General features: G+C 44.0%; 2 protein-coding genes and 1 non-coding gene across 6 annotated transcripts in view; all 3 read left to right on the plus strand.

Annotated features, from left to right (window-relative positions):
- The window catches only part of rasgef1ba (RasGEF domain family, member 1Ba), a 71,085-nt gene that overhangs the window by 29,807 nt on the left and 22,244 nt on the right, over window positions 1-19,034 (plus strand). The window contains exon 1 of one of the 3 annotated variants that reach the window (XM_069523325.1): window positions 15,212-15,351. The exons of 1 other annotated variant lie outside the window; for it this stretch is intronic. The gene's annotated coding sequence lies outside the window, so the exon portion shown is untranslated. Of the gene's footprint in view, window positions 1-15,211; window positions 15,352-18,628; window positions 18,990-19,034 lie in introns of those variants that run through there. One more of the 3 variants, XM_069523324.1, reaches the window with a different exon arrangement.
- On the plus strand, window positions 7,738-7,809 carry trnam-cau (transfer RNA methionine (anticodon CAU)). Its single transcript has one exon. It is a non-coding gene; the product is annotated as a tRNA-Met (tRNA).
- Window positions 12,221-15,068, plus strand: LOC109646966 (myb/SANT-like DNA-binding domain-containing protein 7). Of its 2 annotated transcripts, none has more exons than XM_020112737.2 (3): window positions 12,221-12,358; window positions 13,445-14,083; window positions 14,569-15,068. In XM_020112737.2, the coding sequence occupies exons 1-3, from the start codon at window positions 12,310-12,312 to the stop codon at window positions 15,066-15,068; spliced, it is 1,188 nt and encodes a 395-aa protein (XP_019968296.1). In that variant the 5' UTR covers window positions 12,221-12,309. The 2 variants fall into 2 exon arrangements, with proteins under 2 accessions (XP_019968296.1, XP_069379427.1); XM_069523326.1 differs by having other exon boundaries at window positions 12,296-12,510.

A 19,034-nucleotide genomic window follows, 5' to 3' on the forward strand; every position in this document is an offset into this window, starting at 1 on the left:
CCATTTCAACCTAGTACATCCAAAAATCTTTCTCAGGAGAGAAGCAGCAGAATATTAACGATGGATGAAAGAGAACCTGACATTCTGGTACGGTTGTGAGAAGGAGGAGGTCTGTGGCAGAGAGGCACTTTTTAAATAATACAGATTTGGCTACGAGCACAGTTGTTATTATATTTCATCATCACGCTGAGTTTAAAATACTGAGTCAGGATTTTACACAGCCACAGTCGCAGCAAGAATAATTTTACTGTTCGTCTATATTCAACTTTATTGTTGTTTTCTGTCCTGTACCCATCCAACGCTGTGGCGTCGAAGCTTGATCATTAATTTAGTGCTAATGTCAGTATTTTCCTTTTGGGAAAAACATTTTACATGTTTGATTGTTTGTTTTGGCATCGTTTATATATATATATATATATATATATATGTCATATATACATTGTGAATGCACATGTACTTCATGTGAGTGTGGCACCTTATCATTGTCAGGGTGTAACTGAACGCAGGCCACTTCCTTTTCCCTCCAGAGGGTAAAACACAGTGACGTCAGTGACCCGCGCTGTCTGGAACACCTCGAGTACAAACACACTTGAACTTGAGCAGGGTTGACACAGGACGTGGAGGAAGAGGAGGCAGCGTGTTACAGTGCAGACGGGTACATTATGCCACAGTACAGTTTGTTCTGCTGTAACCGACTACACATTCCATCTCCGAAAACTCCCAGAAGCCCCGAGTCTCGGAGCTGGAATGTGCCCTAGTTATGCCTCATCTGCGATATACTACTGCAGCTCAATAATTCATGGCTTATTCCGTGTGGTCTACTTTCTGAACACGATCAAGCTGCTCCAGAATCCTGCAGCAGAGACGTGACAGCGATGCCTTCAAGGTGCAGCTGCATGGAAAATCTGCATGTTTGTACCGTTTCATTTTAACTTTGTACCTGTTTATTACTGCTCCTTCTCAACAGAGCAGCTGCTGGTCTCACACCTCAAACCCAAACTCACCATTGAGCCAATTAATCATAACCAGTAACAGTTAGAAACTGGTTTTAAGCAGATAGCTGGTTTAGAGGAGGCAGATTAACCAGATTAACCTGGGAGGCTGCTATCATAACAGTTATAATTTGAAATACAAAGAAATGTCTTTATGACGTCCGATCAAGCGACTGATGAGGTTTCAGTTTATTAAAGAAACGTTTATTCGCTGCAGGGGGCGCTCTTGCTCAGTAACCTTTTCTTAGTGTTGCTTTAAGGCGATTATCATTAAATCTGTCAAGGTTCGTTTGTCAGGTCGCAGGATGACTCAAAAACCATCTGACTGATTATTACGGAACTTGGTGGAATGTTTTGGAATTTCCCTGCATGGGTATAATTCAGTGATTTGACAATTCTTCTGTATTTTGGGATTTATTTTGTGTCGCCTGTCGCTGCCCTCAGAGTAGAAATCCATGATGCAGAGATTATTATACAGGATCTGCACCGATAGACTAATTGTGAGGCCAAGAATAGAATGAGCTGCTCCGTGATTTGTGGATGGTCGTTAGGGAGCAGCGGGTTTCCCTCTTTCCCAGATGAACGAAACAAAGTCGCCCTTTAAACCGTGGAGTTATTTCACAAAGGTTGTGCAACGTCAGATTCCAACACTGGACAGACGCCTCTTTCAAACCGATCTATCCTCGGATCTACGGTGGACATCGATACCGCGGCTCAGGGGTCGTCCCAGGTTAAGCTCGGTGCCGCAGTGCATTTGAGAGTTTCCTGTGGGTTGTATGTTTTATAAGGATACCAGACTCTTGTAGAAAATGTAATATCCTGCGGGGGGGAAATCATTTGTTAGCTCGTCAGTCTGAAAGCTGCCTCTATTCCCTGGCTGCTGCCTTGAAGGGTGATCTGTGAAATAACACTCTCAGCCTTCAGACACTTATATTCCACACAAAGAACCAGGAGGACTTTCTTTCATTTCTCAAATTAGTACTTTTCCTTCGACCGCTCCCTCGTGCTCCACATGTTCTCAGGTTTGAACCGAAAAACAACCATCAAACGAATTGGAAATAAGCACAAAAAGAAGTACCACCTGTGGCTATTTCTGCAAATGTACTTTACTTTCTCAGCTTCGTATGTTCAGAGACAAATCTTACAGTGGTTTCCGTAATATCTGTATCCGAGGAGAAAGGGGATATTTGAAAGTATAATAATGCGGCAGACTCTTGCTGATTCCTCATTCGGTCCTGACATGGATTTCCTGGAGTCAGATCATTTTCCGTCAGGCATCACTTTTGTGATTCAGCTCTGATGCTGAGAAATCTGTGAAAGATGCAGCCGGTGAATGTTTCAAAGAATAAAGTGGACAGATGGAAGAGAGCGGGATCGATTTGTTTATCTCGTTGCCTTTTCACGCTCCCACTTCTCCACCAGATCCTTTTCCCCCGTCTATTTATTCTTTCACTTCTCTCACATTGCAGGCCAGCCATTGTTCCCCTGCCCTCCGGCCTCCCTGTCTTCTCTCTCTTATTTCTTCACTCCCGTGTCTGTCTCGCTGTTTATCCACCATCTATTCAGAGGCAAAAATAAAACCCGAGAGCCCGAGTCCATCTGGACCTGTTGTGGCATGCCATTTGGTACCCTGAACGGCAGCCAGCCCTGGGCCGCCATCTGTGCCACTCTTTGTCACAGAGGTACCGCTCTGGGGCATCGCCAGTGGCACACAAACCATCCGCCCATCCAGTCACCCAGTCGGAGAGAGAGAGAGAGAGAGAGAGACGGTCGGAGAGAGTGAAGAGCCCTAAAAAGGACTGTTCCAACTGACTGACTCGCCCTTGCTCTTACATAAAGCCGACAAATGATGTAATCCTGGACATTCTTCCACTTTCTTTGTGTGGGTGGTTCCGTCTCTCCGGGCCGGACTGCTGGATGAAAGGAGCTGTTGAGATTGTGTATCCGCAGATTAGCGCTGCGCTGGTTTTTTGGGACTGCAGTGTTCCTCTGCAGCTGCAGCTCACAATGTGTGGCACTTGACTGAAGAGCCTCGGCCCGAGGCTTCTCCTCCGGAGCCACCGATGACCGGCCAGTGGGTGGCGGTGCGGTGAATTCGTACTGTATGCGTGTGTGAAGGAGTGAGTGGGAGAATTCATGCATGTGAGTTTGTGTGTTTGTCGGAGTTAGTTGAATTGTGACCTGCTGAGCCTGAGACTCATTAGTCACAATGCCGATACTCGCCTGCTAGGCTGAACACACACACACACACACACAAACGGGTCTGTACACACTTGCAGACACACACTGGAGACGTGACCATGCAGAAGAATCCCTGCTTCCGACTGTTTATCCATTTTTTCCGTCTGTGCGTCACCAGATCGGTGATTCAAAGACAAGGCGGGCTCCACCGGAGAGGCCTCAGACGACGCAGACATGTTTGCGTCGTGACGTTTATCAGTGAATGTAGAGCAACTTCGCTTTTTTCTTTAACTATTCCCATTATTTCTTCCTTTCAAGTATTCTGTCTGTTCAAAGAATGTGAAACCACATCTGAAATAAATACTCTCTAAATGAGGTGTAGCTCCGCATGTCGTGTTTTTGATGGCGGCTGTGCCAAGAAATATAAACTGATAAACATCTTACATCACACACCACGACTGCACCATTTGTCAAGAGGCATAATGATTTACTATCAGACTGGTGTACAGGCTGGGAGGGAGAGTTTCTCTCTGTTTTAATATTAAAACAAAACCGCCGCCTGTAGCTACGTGCTGTGAGCGCCGACACATTAAAAAAGGCAAATCTATAATAATACAACAAGTGATAAGTAAAGTTAATCTTTCAGCTCTCTCAGAACTTCCCTCGGAGGTCAGAGCAGGGTCAGACTCATGATGGAGCCTCTGTGACGTTCGTTCATCTCAGAGAAAAATGCAGCCCTCAAAAATTGTCTTCCTGATAAACTGGGAGACGGAAAAATTGAAAAATCCATTCTTCTAATACCCGGCCGGACCCTTCGTCACCGTGGACTGAAGGTTTGGGTAATGGAACAGAAGCACTTCCATCATCTGTCACCGACCAAAACACATTTCTCATCAAGTGGCTCCAGTCACTGACTTCCCACTGGGTTCTCTGACCCTCAGGGACACTTCACACCTTGTTCGTTCCAGAGCTTCAGACTTTTCAGTTTCGTCGAACGATGGTTGAGTTATAATCCAGCGGCAATCACCTCATTAGATTTCTGTGCCCGAGCTCTGTACTGACACTGTTTCCCGGCTCCCAGGCAACGTGAACATTACCACATGTGCTTAGTCAACATGAGACTCTGGTGGCAACACGCTCTCTACATGGCTGTGGTAGCGTGTTCGTTAGCCAACAGTTCAAACTCTAGTCGACGCAACATACAAATGAATTCATGGTGGAGTGTGAACACTGATTTCACATGAGTTCAGTTCATGTAAACACGTCCCTGCTCCTCCTTATTCCTTTGTGCACATACACACACGCTGACTGTTTCTATTGATCCCGGGCGGGGCGTCCTCTCACCCACTGTCCTCATCGTCATGACGGGAGGAAGGGCGAGAAAAGGAAGAGGAGGAGGCCGGGTCGAGTTGGGTCGAGTTGGGTGGGGCGGTTTGTTTTGGTGGCGTCTCATTGTTTCCCTGGTTTCCTCAAGTCACTTCCCCCACAACGCAAACACATGAAATAAAAACAGATCCAGGGAACATCTGACTCCCTCTGTTTGGATGCGAGAGGAGTAAAATACCATTGTCCCGTATATTTGATAAACTCTGATGTTCTAAGATGGAGGTCGATGATAAGCTTTGTTGGCAATGTACCGTTTCTGTAAATCAGGCTCGAGCACTTTTGTAGTTTACTTTTAATTAACATTTCATGTATTTAATGTTACACCCTTTAGATCTAAAAGAACTACAAACAAATCAAATGTGCAAAGAAAATATGATTATTTTGTTTTATTCTGTTGCCGGGGGATAAAAACATTCAGCTTTGTCATCAAAGGCAAAAATCTTTTATAAAAGGAGGTGAATGATTTTATTTTTTAATGATTTTAGTTTATTTTCATTTATCACCCTCTGCTCTGACAATGTCTTAGATCATCGTGTCAAACCAATAAAACCCTCGGTGAATTAAACACACACACACACACACACACACACACACACACACACACACACACACACACACACACACACACACACACACACATACAGTCTACCAGCTGCTCAGGCTAATTAACCAGTGACCTCTGCTCCTCCAGCCGTGCTCCTCTGTGTTTTTATGCAGTTAATGATATTAGTGTTTGGCGACGCTGCTGCATCTTCACCGCTCGTCTTCACCGCTCGTCTTGATGCCAGAGCACCTGCCTTCTCCAACCGCTGCAGAGTCTGGTAATAATCTGTCTTCAGCGCAGAGATCAGGAGCTTTTTCTTTTTTATTCGTGATGAGGAGAAGCAGGTGTTTCACTGCAGGAACATACAAATGTTTCTTCTCTTACAAATGACCCAGGACGGAAACGTTGAAATGTTTCAACCACGTGCTGACATGTGGATTTATGTGTCTCGCATAAAATGAGCAGGTTACATTGATTTTTTTTTTTTTTTTTTACATGTTCCATCATATTGATTTTAGGGTGTCATCAAAACCAAGATGCGTGTAAGGTCGATAAGTCTGAACCATTTCCTAAATGACATCAGTATTTTTGGAAAAGCTTTCTGGTTCTTTTCTACATTTGGAAAAGCTGCTGATCCCGTTTTAGTTTGAAAGTTTTGTCTCAGTCTGGACGAACAGAAACTCAAGACTTTTGGAAACTATGCAGTCACCCACTTCCTGATCGTGTTATCAGTCACCAATAATCTACCAGATATTAGTTGCCAGGTTACATAACAGTTTCTGCTGATGTGTTTCATGTAGAAAATATTTACCTTCTACTTTCTTTTTCACTTAGAATATAAGCACCTGTATATCTCACATCACAAGTATAAGTTATAATACTTGTTATATAAATACATATATGCCAGTTCAATAAGATATTTGTGGAGTAAATGAATGGAACCTAATTTAGACTCTATTGTTTTCCATTGTCTTTCCTCATCTGGATTACGTTGTATCTCTGTTGCCGGATTTTTCCTCAACACTGTCGAACAGAGGAAACGTTGGTGTCCGACCTCGTCCGTGAAATCTGAGGCTGATCTGCAGGAACGAGCGAGAGATGTCTTTTATGACGGTGTGAAGGGACAGTCTGTGCACGGTGGGAGACGAGGCTGGGGACAGCTGTAGAAACACAGAGAGACAAGCCTGGAAACAGATCAGATCCGTTTGTTTCAAACGTTGTTCAGTTTCTCTCCAGGCTATTACAGTGAAAAAACGTTTTTCACTCCCATAGGTCTAATTAAAGTGTCGCGTTAGGAGATATAACACGATGTTTTGAGAATATTTTAAACGTAGACACGAGAGAACGGGTCTCATTTTGAGGTCGTATGTAAAGAAATGAAGCCAAAATACCTCAGTATGTATGGATATCGGGAAAAATTAGCAGAACTAGCTAAAATGACAGAACTCGTCTTTGAGTAACATTCATTTAACGTGTATTTAGCATTTTTGTTAGATCCATTCAGGAGATAAAGACTGAGGGGGCAGGTTTGTGACCGATACCGCAGCCGGCCACAAGGGGGCAAACCAGACATTTTGGCTTCACCTTTGGGGAGCTGTCGTGTCGTCCATCTTTATATCCAGTCTATGGTCGAAACAGTATTTTGTGTTTTTGTTGTATTTGTTGCTCTTCTTCTATCTTAACTAAAAATCCCTGGTTCTACGTGAGAGGAAGAGGAAAAGACAAATTGTTTGCATGAGAAAAGGAAAGTGTGAGATTGATGTTGATGTGATGAGAGTTGGCAGATCATCGTCCTGGTTTCACTTAACACGTCGTGTTATTTCATGCTCTCTGTTACCGTTCGCCCTCTTTTCTCAGTCTCTGATCACACTCTGCTCCCTATACTCTCAGATCCATAGGAGAAGTGGCCCAGTTCTTTTTTTTTTTACGGTTATATAAGCACATTCTTGGTTGAATTGGAAGCAGCAGTTCCTCCACGTGGTTTTGATCAGCTGTGCCCCGAGTAGTAGGTGTTGACTGACGGTAGTTCGGGGGGGAGGGAGCTCCTCCTGTGTGGTCGGGATCAGTTTACCAGAGGGAGCGTGGACACTTGTCCGCGCTGTGAAAACAGTCTGAGCAGCCGAACGCCAGGAATTCCTCGGACGCCAGAAGGGGGTCGCCCCGGTGACTTATGGGGGGGACGCATTCCTTTCAGAGCCTGGAATCCGAAGATGGTGGAGGGGGTGAGGGTCTGATGCTGGAGTCTGGTTCACTGAATGAAATAAACCTTTGTGGGTTTCATTGTCAAGAATATTTCACAAATCGGGACAAAAGCTTTTGCTTGAGCCACAATTGCAGCTCACAGACAAACTGTTCCTGTATCCGCTCAAATATCCAAGCAGTCAAAATGCAGAATAATATCATTATATTATATGTTTTAGATTTGAATGTGTAACGTTAACATCAGATTAATGTAGCTGGTTCATTAAAAAGATAACATAACATAAACTAATCCATAATGTTACAGCAGTGAGAGTCAAAAAATTATTATCACTAAGTAATTCAGTTTGTCATTAAAGCCCTTGTGGCCTAATGGACAAGTCACTGGCCTCCTAAGACAGCCATTGTTTGTCTGAGTCCCATGGGGTGAGTATCAGCAGAGTGGCGCAGCGGAAGCGTGCTGGGCCCATAACCCAGAGGTCGATGGATCGAAACCATCCTCTGCTAATGGGATCATTTAGCCAATTTCCCAAGTGGAGGTGATAAAGGCGTTTGTCATCTGATATCATGTGCAGGAGATCAAGAAACCTGTTTAAAAGAACTTTCACATCATTCAAGAACCCACCCTGGCTGCACCCGTCGGTTCTTTAGCTTCTGTTTTTAAACCTTCAGTCATTTTCTCATAGACTTCAGGAGCTTCTGCTTCATGTTTAATCCTCCGTCTGAACGTGAGTCGCACTGCACAGACTCTTTTCACACTCATCAGCTGATCAGTGTGTTGATCTCACACAAACCTTGTTCTGCTCAGTGAAGGTCAAACATAGAAGTCAGGGAACAATAAGCACATTTAACAAGTGCAATATTCGAGTTGATTACTTTTAACTTAATTCAGCTCAGTTTCCACCTCGATGTGTAAAAGTTTCTTGACCTGCAAATCATCACGTTTCCATTCCAGCCAAGGAGCCTCGGTCAGTGGCCGCCGATATCTGAAGATATCAACGCGGACTTGATCCTGCGGCCACTGACCGAGGCTCCGTTACAGAACCACAGTGTTCCTGATTCAGGAAACCTTAATATCATTAACCACGGCGGCCGTGCTCCACCATGGCAGGTCGACAGTGTGGAGGCCCGACAAGAGAATCATTCATTCAGCTATTTACTGGTTCAGTCATGTTTATTACGTCACTTCAATAGTATTTCCTTTTTAATGTTGTAAAAACCCAACCAGGAGGAATGCAACTATTTCTCTACGATCACAAATATGTGCAACTATATTTAGGAGGCTTTAAAGTCTTTGTTCCACTTTTAGCTCCTCGGTTCCTGTTTGAAGTTTCAGCTCGTGAAAACAAAGGAGGAAGGAATTGCAGATGGAAATGCCTGTAGAGTTGCACACATTTGCAGATGACTGTGACTCGAATAAGACGTACAGTACAGGAAGTGTGACATGGGACCGGAGATAATTTTAGCTTCGTGTGCTGACAAACAGAAAGGTGCTCTGGATGTTCACACAGTAGATCTGGAGAAATCTGCCTTCACATGGTGTTTTCCACCGAAGCCAAACCTTCACCACACACTTCCCCAGATGCTCCCTGGCGCTTCGTCTCTAATTGATCTGCGCTGCTGAATACATCACAGCGGACGGGATGTTTTTCACATGCAGGCATCTGGTGTCCATAAGAAATGTTCTGAAGCGCAGATGCTCTGCAGTAAGTTCGCTGTTGGTCACAGTGGCCTCTGCAAATTGGTGGCTACTATAAAAATGCGAGCAAATTAGAGGGCGTGCGGGCGCGGGACCAAGAGTTCTGTAATTCATTTGAGAGAGTAAAGCTCACAGCTCCACATCACAACAGAGCCCACTTGTATGTCTGATAAATGACCTGCGTGTACGTTTTGAGATTCTGTGGGTCTGTGTCCCGCCCTGTTGCACGGGCATGTGCTGCACAGTCGCAAATCAAAGCTACAGCGCAACGATTTCTGCTGCAATATCAACAGACCATGATAAGCTCTCGATCACCACCCACAGACATGGGATTTTTTCTGTTTTTCAGTGTTGGCAATGGGCCGTTTGCGTGGTCACCAGAAGATCTGTGATGCTGAGGGGTGTGTGTCCGTTTGATTTTTATAAATTAAGAGATAAGGTGCCTTTCAAAAATATATCGCCTTGTACATTTATGTAGTTTTCAGACCTGCACTGAAGTCTGGACATTTTTCAGAAATGATGCGGAGGGGCTGAAAGTGAGAATGCAGAAGTCAGAGTCAGTTGCTCTGGACATTTTCTGGAACCTTCCCCGTCAGTCCTCCTGGTCAAATGTCAGAGTGAGTCCATGTAAGAATGCAGTGTCCAGATTTTCATCACTTTTCTCACATTGTGATGTCTGATGTGTTTTTCATTTCATTTTCATTTCCCCAGATAATAATTCATGGATCTTGATGAAAGAAATCAGGCACATTAAGGGGACTGATATTTATGAGTGGGTGATGGTTTCACCAGTGTGTTTCATCTAAACTGTACAAATTGTTGAGGGACATTCTCGTTTTTCAAATGTTTCAGGATTGGTCTTTGAATCTTGAAGTCTAGACATGAGAATTTGTATTAAAAAATATATTTTTTTTACTACACACAGGGTTGCTCTGCAGGAACAACACTTGTAACAAGGGCTCCAGTTGACATCACTTTGATTCTTAGGAGACTAAAAGCTGGAGAGAGAGAAAAAAACACAGATTCCAGGAATAGCTGCACAGCTCCCATGTCGAGTCTTTGTTTGCATGTGGTGTGAAAGTTTGCGAGCGGCTGATCTAAACAACTGCTGCTGGTTGTCAGGAGACATGAAAGGGCTGAAGATGGAGCCACGCCAAAGAGCAGCGTGCAGGCAGGGAGCCTCCACAGCAGCAAGGCACCTCACTTCCACTGCGGCCGCTGCTGACGCAAACATCCCCAGCGTGTGAGCCGCCCGTACCTGATCTTACCTCACTGTGATGTGTGCTCGCTGACCTGGTTTTCTGCACCACAAATCACACACAAGACTCTCCAGGTGTGTGTGTGTGTGTGTTTGTCAGAGGCTTTGCCAGAGTGTGTGTGTGTGTGTTTGCGTGTGCGTGATTGGAATTGTGCGTGAGAGTTTCTGATGTTCCTGTGCAGGCCAGTGGGGAACAGCCTGGAGGTACATGTGAGTGAAGAGATGAATGTCCAGTCGACTGTCTCTGCTCCCCTCTGCCTCTGTAATTACCTAATGCTGTGATGACTCAGCACTGAGTCGTGAACCTTCCGCTTCAGGGCCTGTCGCTGGTCCCAGGATTGAAACGACAGAATCAGACCTTCTCATGTCTGTTGTGCAAAATGTCTCAAAGTATCGTCCGTAGTTGTTGTCCAGAGATTTGAGAGCTTTTGGTGTTAAGAACCGACACTGGGAAAATGGTTGATTCAACAAATCTAAATCTTTGTGAAGTGGCAACGGAGAGAATTTCACCAAAGAGGTCATTTTCTTATACATAAGTATATTTATATATATATGTATGTATATATGTATGACATGATTCACTGCAACACAATGAGGAGACAGAGGAGAATGGGCTCAGAGTATGGACGTCAAAGACATTACTGTTAAAGTCACTGTGTCACAGAACAAAGGCTGAAAGCTCAACATGCAAATGTGATGCACGAGAGCAGACTGAATCATTAACAGCACTTTAACCTCCCCACCCTCACCCCCACCCTCACCCCCACCCTCCCCCACTAATCGCCGTGTTTGTGGATGAAAGACGTGAAATGGAAGAAGCGACTCCAGAGGTCTTAATGCTCTCAGCAGAGAACGCAGAGACAAACCATTATCACCTCCTTCAGGAGCTGTTTCCTCCTGATGTGCTCCTCTTGTTATTCAAACTACAGATGAATTTGGTCTCTGGGGCCGTCACTGCTCACACTCAGGTGAATGCACCTTGGGCAACATCCACACGAATACATTTTAATTTTAAAACTACAGCGATCCACATCAGAGGTCGTCCAATCACATCTGGAAATTCACATCACGTGACCATTCATAACATTGGCTCCATCCATGTTTGAAAGAAACGTTTTCAGACTGAAGTCTGTCCACATGAGACATGAGACATGTGAGACATCAATCCATGTCCATCGCCTGACCACTCCCGTACATGGGATTGTGCTGTGGCGAAGGTTGAGGCCGGTTTATGCCCGAGGTCTCTGTGGTGGGATCCCACTGTGCCAACTGCTGTTTCATTGAAATGAATGAGGTGGCTGCATTTTTTCATGCCGTGCTTTTGTCTCTGTGATCACACCTCATTAGTGTTTGACTTAAATCTCAACCCCCGACTCCCATAAGCCGCCTCACGCTGACATGTTTCTGCCATTTCTGTGATGTTTGAAACTAATACGCAGTCTCTCTACGGGTCCTCGTCTTTTGCAAATGCAGTGGTCTGTATTTCTAAAGAGCTTTTGCAGTCAAAACTGCATTCACCCGATCATCCATTGGACGTGCATTAGACTTAAATTGTCTTAGTGTCATGTTGTCAATCATGTGTGAAGCACTTTGCACTAACCTGCGTGAATGGTGCTGTATAAATAAAGTTTGATTGATTTTATTTGTTTATCTCTTTCAAACATTTAATAAAAACATAAAATACATATGTAGAAAAAAATCAGAGGAAGAACAAAACAGATAAATTCACAAATGAGAGAAGCAGCAACGCTTGTCCAGCTTCACCCCTAATATCAAAACAGCCAATAATAAAGCCAGGTTGAAAACTTTAACTAAACTACAAAAGTTGAAGTTTATTATATATTTATTTTATTATTTTACACAGTTTTATCTTTATATCGAATTTAAAATGTCAGACTATAAATGTATTTTTATTTATTTTTCATTATTTTTTAGATTTTTCCTTTTATTCGCTAATTTCTCTGTTGCGCCTGACCGGAAACACGTCACGCGTCGCGCTGCGTCACCCGGAAGAGAGGAGCGTTTGTTTACATTGCTGCGGCTCGTCGAGATGAATCCTCCGATGATCAACTCCACAAACTCCGTGTCGACAACGAGAAGTAAGAGAAGCACAGAACCGCCGACATGTTTCATTCTGCTGCTCCTCACACGGCCGAGCTAACAGCTAGGTCCGCTAGCTGCTAACGTTAGCTCCGGATGTTGTTGTGGGAGGCGGAAGTGTCTCAGTCGGTCGGTTTCACTCTCTTCTGAAGTCGGTGAACTATGAATTGTTCTCTTATCTCACTAATGTCCACCCGTCGCGACTTCAATAACACACGAGCCCCCTGTTGTGTTGCGATGCGTGTATCCGAGTTAGCATGTTAGCTAGCCCTGTACTTCTGATTGGCCAATGTGAGGATCTGACTTCAGCTGAGGATGAATTGAAACGGTGACTGTGCAGAGCAGCGCTGACAGACACTGACTCCCTGGTGTTATCAGGAGACTTTAAAGCTGTGATGCTCTTCGTTATCATCTGAATGTGAAAACTCTGAACTCCTTGTTGTCTTCTAATTTCTCAGTGTGACTGAAAATGTGCTCGTGTACAGTCAGTGTGTGTCTTCACCTGAGCTGAAGTCTCAGATTATTTTGCCTGAGGAAGAAGCTGAACAGCTGCAGGTTTGCTCTTGATGGTTGTAATGTGATGATTCTCAGTGTCCTGGTTTGAGGATAAAATGAGCGGAGGCCTGTTTCTGTGAATCGCTGCTGGAGTCAGATCCTCACAGTTCAAACTGCGATAACGACACACTGCTGCCAGTTTATTAGGTACACCTGACAGAAGTTAATACAGTCTAATAGATAGATACTTGATCCTGAGGGAAATGTAGGCGTTCAGTAGCACATAAAACAGTCAAACACAAGATTATAGGAATGTACTGTGACTGTGCTAATGGATGTATTCATAATACAAGTATTGCAAGTACAAGGTGATTGAAAGATACAGGTGATGGAAGCCAAATATTAATACAGATTTAAAGATAAATAACTGCAGCTATACAAAGTCTTGCATAATACAGCAATCCTGCAGTAAGTCATTTCCTCTCGAATGATTTAGTTCAATCGTTTTGAGAACAAACACCTCAGACTTGAATACAACATGTTTTTATGTGTTTAGAGCATTTCAACAACACATTGAAATCTCTGTGCAGGGAAGCGAGAGGCCGAACGCTCTGTTAACTGGACGGTGGAGGAAACGCAGGTGCTGCTCTGCGCCTGGAGCGACGAGCGTGTCCAGAAGAGCCTGGCAGAAAACCTCCGCAACCGCCATGTTTTCAAACACCTTTCAGCCCGCATGAGTGAAATGGGCTTCGCTCGGAGTCCGCACCAATGCCGGCTTCGGGTGAAAACTCTCAAGGCCAATTACGTGAGGGCCAAACTCCAGAGGAGCGTCAACAGCGCGCAGCAGTGCACTTTTAAATACTTTGCAGAGATGGATGCTGTGTTGGGACGGAGGTCAGTGGGAGGAGAGGGAGGGTCGTTATTTTCTTCTTCGGAACAGATGGCAGACGGCATCGACAGGACAGGAAGCATCCCACAAGATTTTAACTCTAATACTGAGATCGGCGGTCACCATTTCGGTCCTTTGGGGAGGACGGGGAGACAACGGTCGAGCTCTGTGGAGGTGAGAGGAGCTCGTCAGTCTTGGCAGCTCAGCTCTGAAGTGAAGTTGGAGGAGAGAGAAGATTCAACGGATGAGTTTGAGTTCATGGACGCAGGATTCTCACAATGTCCGAGAGACAGATCCCACCAAGTTTATCTGGAATCAACTGTTCATCAGGAGATAAGTGGTATGTATTGATTGTTATATTAATGTTATAAAAAAAACCATTTTATTATGTTATTACAATATTTTTTAAGTATTAATTTCTACTTTTAATATTTTATTATTAGCAAGGTAGTGTATTTATTTAAATTCAAATTCTTTGCACCAAATTTCAGTAAAGTGAAATATTTCACTGAAATAATCAGGAATTTTTCTTTCGTGTGTTCTGTTGATATTTTACTTTGACTCAGCTCAGCAAAGCTTCAAATGAAACGAGATGTTAATAAATATGTCGTCATGTTGATTCATATTTTATGATTGAGTTTAAGAAATGATTTAGTCCACAGTGACATCTTTAAATGGTTGTTATTTTACCATCAGCTGTCTTGAACCTTAAGACGCTTCATTTCAAATGAAGTGAAGAAAATCATCAAATATACAAATGTTTGTCAGGATTTATTGATTAAAACAGTTTCAGATTCATTTCTTGTTTTTATTATCCTGTGTCAGGTTCTCCAGTGGAAAACAGCTTCAGCTCTCCTTCCCCACACGTCGTGCACCCGCCACCATCTCCTCCCCCTCCTCCTCTTACCCAGCCCGCCGTTTCTCCTCTTCCTGCACCACCAGATCCTATCACCCTCCCCACTTCTGGCCGCCATCACCTTGCGTCCCCCGGCACGGAACCCGTCCTCAAGCACCTGCTGGTGAGCTTCCAGCGGCTGGTGTCGGACACCCGGGGCCTGCTGGTGCAGCTGGAGAGCCAGCGGCAGGAGCAGGCTCGCTGGCACCAGGAGCTCCTGACCAAGTGGCTGGAGAGAGAGGAGCGTCGGCAGAGGGAGACGGCTGAGAGGGAGGAGAGGAGGGAGAAAGCTCGCATGGAGCACGAGATCCGAGTCCTGGAGCTCCTCACCAGTCTGGGCAGAGAACATGGGTGTAAATGTGGAGGCAGCCAGACTGTACCAGAGGCAGCGACCGGTCCGAGTCACAACACTGACAAAAACAGAAACTAGGTCGCTTGAGGATTTTTTAAATGTTTGAGCCAAAGAGTGGAATAGTTGAGCTCAGGTGGAACCAAACAACGGCAGTGATCATGCAAAACGACACGTTGAGGGCAGTTTGGTTTCAGGTCTCAGATCCGAGTTCACAGCCCAGAATCTGCACTGAACTCCCAATGACTGCAAGACTCCTGATCACAGGACAACAGGTCGTGTGGTGTGAACTCGGTGAACTCTGTGTCGCTTGCAGTGAGATTTGCACAGAACCAAAAACAGGAAAAGACCCTCAAACTTGCAGGTTGGTTGTTTTGCTCAGAAAACTTAGGAAAATGAAAAACAAGCTTTTCTCCCTGGTCCCTGGGACAACATGGGTTCAACACGTTGATTGATCCAAATGTAATTTAATCGATTCATGCACTTTTACAGAAATTAAAACCTCGATATTTTCAACCGTTTGCTCCTCAGCCTGTTTGAATGTTTCTTTAGAACATCTGCTCTCCCACTGGATGTTTGTCCGTGAACACGACGCTGGCCTGTGACCCTGGTGGCTCACATGGGAATCATGTTACTGTATAGCCCTGGTGATTGTCTTCACTGCTCAGCTCTGCCCGTGCTATTTTGGGAACACAGTACAGACTTATAGTCGATGTTTGTTTATGTCCTTGCAGGAACATTTTCAAATCCATGTCACGGTTACATAAGAGACCTTAGACACACTCCTCACATTCCATTCAGGCTCTGTTTCCATAAGAGTGAACAGCTGATGCTTTAAGTCCCGTCGCATGTGAACGAATCCACATTACGTGAGTGATTTATTTTTGCTGTTAAAGCTTCAGTGATTTAAACAAAACAACCCCCCCCCCTTCTTGTTACACTCACATTTAAATCCAGTTTATTAAACCTCTGGGTAGCTGCTCTGTGCCGATTGTTCCCCGAACAGACAAACTGGAATCTTTCACTCGACTCTTCCAACACAAGCCGTCCTGAGTGTGAACGAGCTGAAATGGAACAGCTCCGCTTCCTTGAACTTTTGAAATGCTAAAACCTGATTGTAATCTACACTGGTCAGGGTGGTGTTGTGTCGCAGCCTGGAAACCAGACCAGTCAGCAAACTCAGGTTTATTCACACCCCCCCCCCCCCCCCCCCCCCCCCCCCCCCCCCCCGAGACGGGTTGGGCCGATCACAAATATTTATCTGTGATGCCTGACAGCCGACACACATTGTGTCGCTAAAGCGTCTTCATTAACAACCAAGATGGGTGAGCTAGTGTTGACAGGTCCGTTTAACCGTCTATTGAGAAACTATTTAACGAAACGGAAAAGAACCAACAACAACAAAGTTTATAGCTTTCGTTGATTCGCATTTTGTTGCTCTGAGGGTTTTTGTCTCTCCAGTTTCATCCAGAGACATTTTGGTCTGTGACCACTGACTGTGGCGCTTTGAATTTGATGCCAGAATAATTGTGTAAGGGCACGGCCACCAGAGTTAAACTCCAAACAAAAGCCACGCTGCAATTTGTCTCGCCACAGGAAGTGAATGTTTTTATTCGCCTCCTCAAAACGGACAGGAGGCGAAGGTTTGCCACTGATGAAGAAACAAAAAACAGTCAGTGTCATTTGTTAAAGTTGATCAAAACAGCTACAGACCCAAACTGACATCGATTTGAATGTTTGGTTAAAGTCCCAATATTCAAATTCTATTATTCCTGATCAGCTCTGATCATCGTTTATTTAACAATCTTTTTTTTTTTTTTTTTTGCAATACAAGAGAAAAATGTCGAACACCGGAAAAGAAAACATGATCCAGACCTGAACTTCCTGTTTGAGCCTCAATCTTGATCTCGACCTCGTGTGCAGTCTTTAAAGCGAGAGAGCGGCAGGATTACTGCATATACATAAATCTGCGTTAATCCCATGTTACGTAATGCCACTGGATGCTGACAAGATTTGGGATGATTCACCGTTATTTTACCGAGGCTTATTACTCTGCTCGTAAACCAGGAGGAAATCCACCGAGCGCAAACAGACATCCGGTATCTAGTCCGTGCACAAGTCACCTTTCTTTATTGTTTGAACACACGTTACTCGTACAGGAGCCTGTTTTTGTAGATAAGAAGATCTGTCAGGAAGCGTTTGCTCAAATTAAATTAGACATAAAACAGAATTTACAGCTTCTTGCTGTTTTCCCCTCAGGTTGTTTTATTTGCTCTTATCTCATCTGGTTTGAATAAATATAAAAAAGGGCAAAATACATAAAGACGACTAAATTATTAACCACCCAACAGTCCTGTGTAACACAGCAGATAGAGTTTGACAGAGAACGCTGCGTCGGGGGATTTAATACAGTTGTCATTTCAATATGATTGTGGTTCGCGTGATTATTTCACTTAATCCGTACACATTAAAAAAAAATAAATAAAATAGAAATCCAATGATTCATCCTCGCTCTGGACTTTACATCGTGTGAGAACAGCAGCTTCTGTTTCCTCTCGATGTCGCCCAATCAAACGGTTGTTGCCTTGAATTATTTCGGACAAGTACTGAGCGAGATGTTTTGTTCTTTCAGCTCTTCCATCAATATAATTATGATCTGTTTCTTTTGTTGTTTTATGAAAATTTAGTTAATTGAAATGAGGGATGCAGATATACAAAATGGAAAAAGGGCGGAGGGAGGTGTCGGGATGAAAAGAGGACGGACGGCAGGAGAATAATGTGAAAATATTTATGTGGCAGGTCAATTAAAACACGCAACATTAAACATACAGCTCAGGATGCATAACTGCTTATTAGTGAGCATTTTTATTGCAGTGTGATTTTATTGTCATGGCGACATTAGAGTTTTTAGCGATGCTAGCAGCGCGGTTCTCTGAATGGAAATGTGGGTTAGTAACTCATTCAATCACACGGGTGAAGACTTAATTAACTATTAGAAGAATCTGATCGCCTACAGTCATTCACTGTCCCCACAGTAATAATCATAATGACGATAATAGCTGTTTTAATTAGTGGTAGTCCTATTATCATTGGTAATGTTGTTATTATTGTTGTTATTATTTATATTTTTATTATCCTGCAGACTCTCAGTGTAGTCATTATATATTTTATTATATGAATAACAATAATAGTAATAAATATTGTAAGTAGTAGTTGTAGCAGTAGTACTATTACCCTTGTTAATGTTATTATTTATATTATTATACATTCATTCAAATCTGCCACTCGGTTCAGTCAATATATTTTATTATATGAATAATAATAATAATAATAGCTATTATTAGTATATGTCGTAGTAGTAGTACTATTATCATTGTGAATGATTATTATTAATTTTGTTTATTACACCATCATTGTTCGTGTATTTATTCGAATCTCTTCAGAGGTCAAATTAAATTTCTCTGAAATGAAACGTGTGAGAGAGAAACTGATGGAAAAACCCTGAGTGGGAGAAAGAGGGAGTAAAAAGGAAAAGAGAAGTGAAATTGAAGACGAGAGAAAAGGGGGAGGACGAGACGGGAGGAGGGAGGGAGGGAGGGGAAGGAGGCGGGATGATAAGGGGGAGTCCTGAGCTCTGATTGGCTGCTTCCTCCCCCTCACCCTGAAGTCTGGAGGCTTTTCTCTGCGCTGCAGCTCAGATTCATCTGAAGGCGACGGAGCAGCAGCAGCGGCTTCTCTCCTCCTCTCATCCATCCATCCATCCATCCACGCGTCTTGTCTTTCAACCGGGAATACACGCTCCTCTCTGCGGCATTTCCACCCGAATGATGCGGCGCTGACCCTCCAGAGGAGCCCGGGAGCAGCGACTGTGGTTTCACCGCCTCGGGTTTTTTTTTTTTATTCTCATGTAAAGAGGGAGAAAGTCTCAGCTGTTGAAAAGGTTCTTTCCTCTCGGTTGCTCTGGAAAAGAGTGAATCTGCGTCCGGATCTCCGCTGGTTGAGGTGAGAGGAATCACTCCGCTGCTCTGTCGAGGTTTTCACTCAGTG

This window comes from Paralichthys olivaceus, chromosome 4 (assembly GCF_024713975.1).
Source record: "Paralichthys olivaceus isolate ysfri-2021 chromosome 4, ASM2471397v2, whole genome shotgun sequence".
NCBI lineage: Eukaryota > Metazoa > Chordata > Actinopteri > Pleuronectiformes > Paralichthyidae > Paralichthys > Paralichthys olivaceus.

Bases quoted from the DNA above. Each gene is read 5' to 3' on its own strand.
- LOC109646966 (XM_020112737.2), top strand. From the start codon at position 12,310: ATGAATCCTCCGATGATCAACTCCACAAACTCCGTGTCGACAACGAGA. The intron at 12,359-13,444 runs GTAAGAGAAGCA...ATCTCTGTGCAG, and splicing joins CTCCGTGTCGACAACGAGAA to GGAAGCGAGAGGCCGAACGC. The intron at 14,084-14,568 runs GTATGTATTGAT...ATCCTGTGTCAG, and splicing joins TGTTCATCAGGAGATAAGTG to GTTCTCCAGTGGAAAACAGC.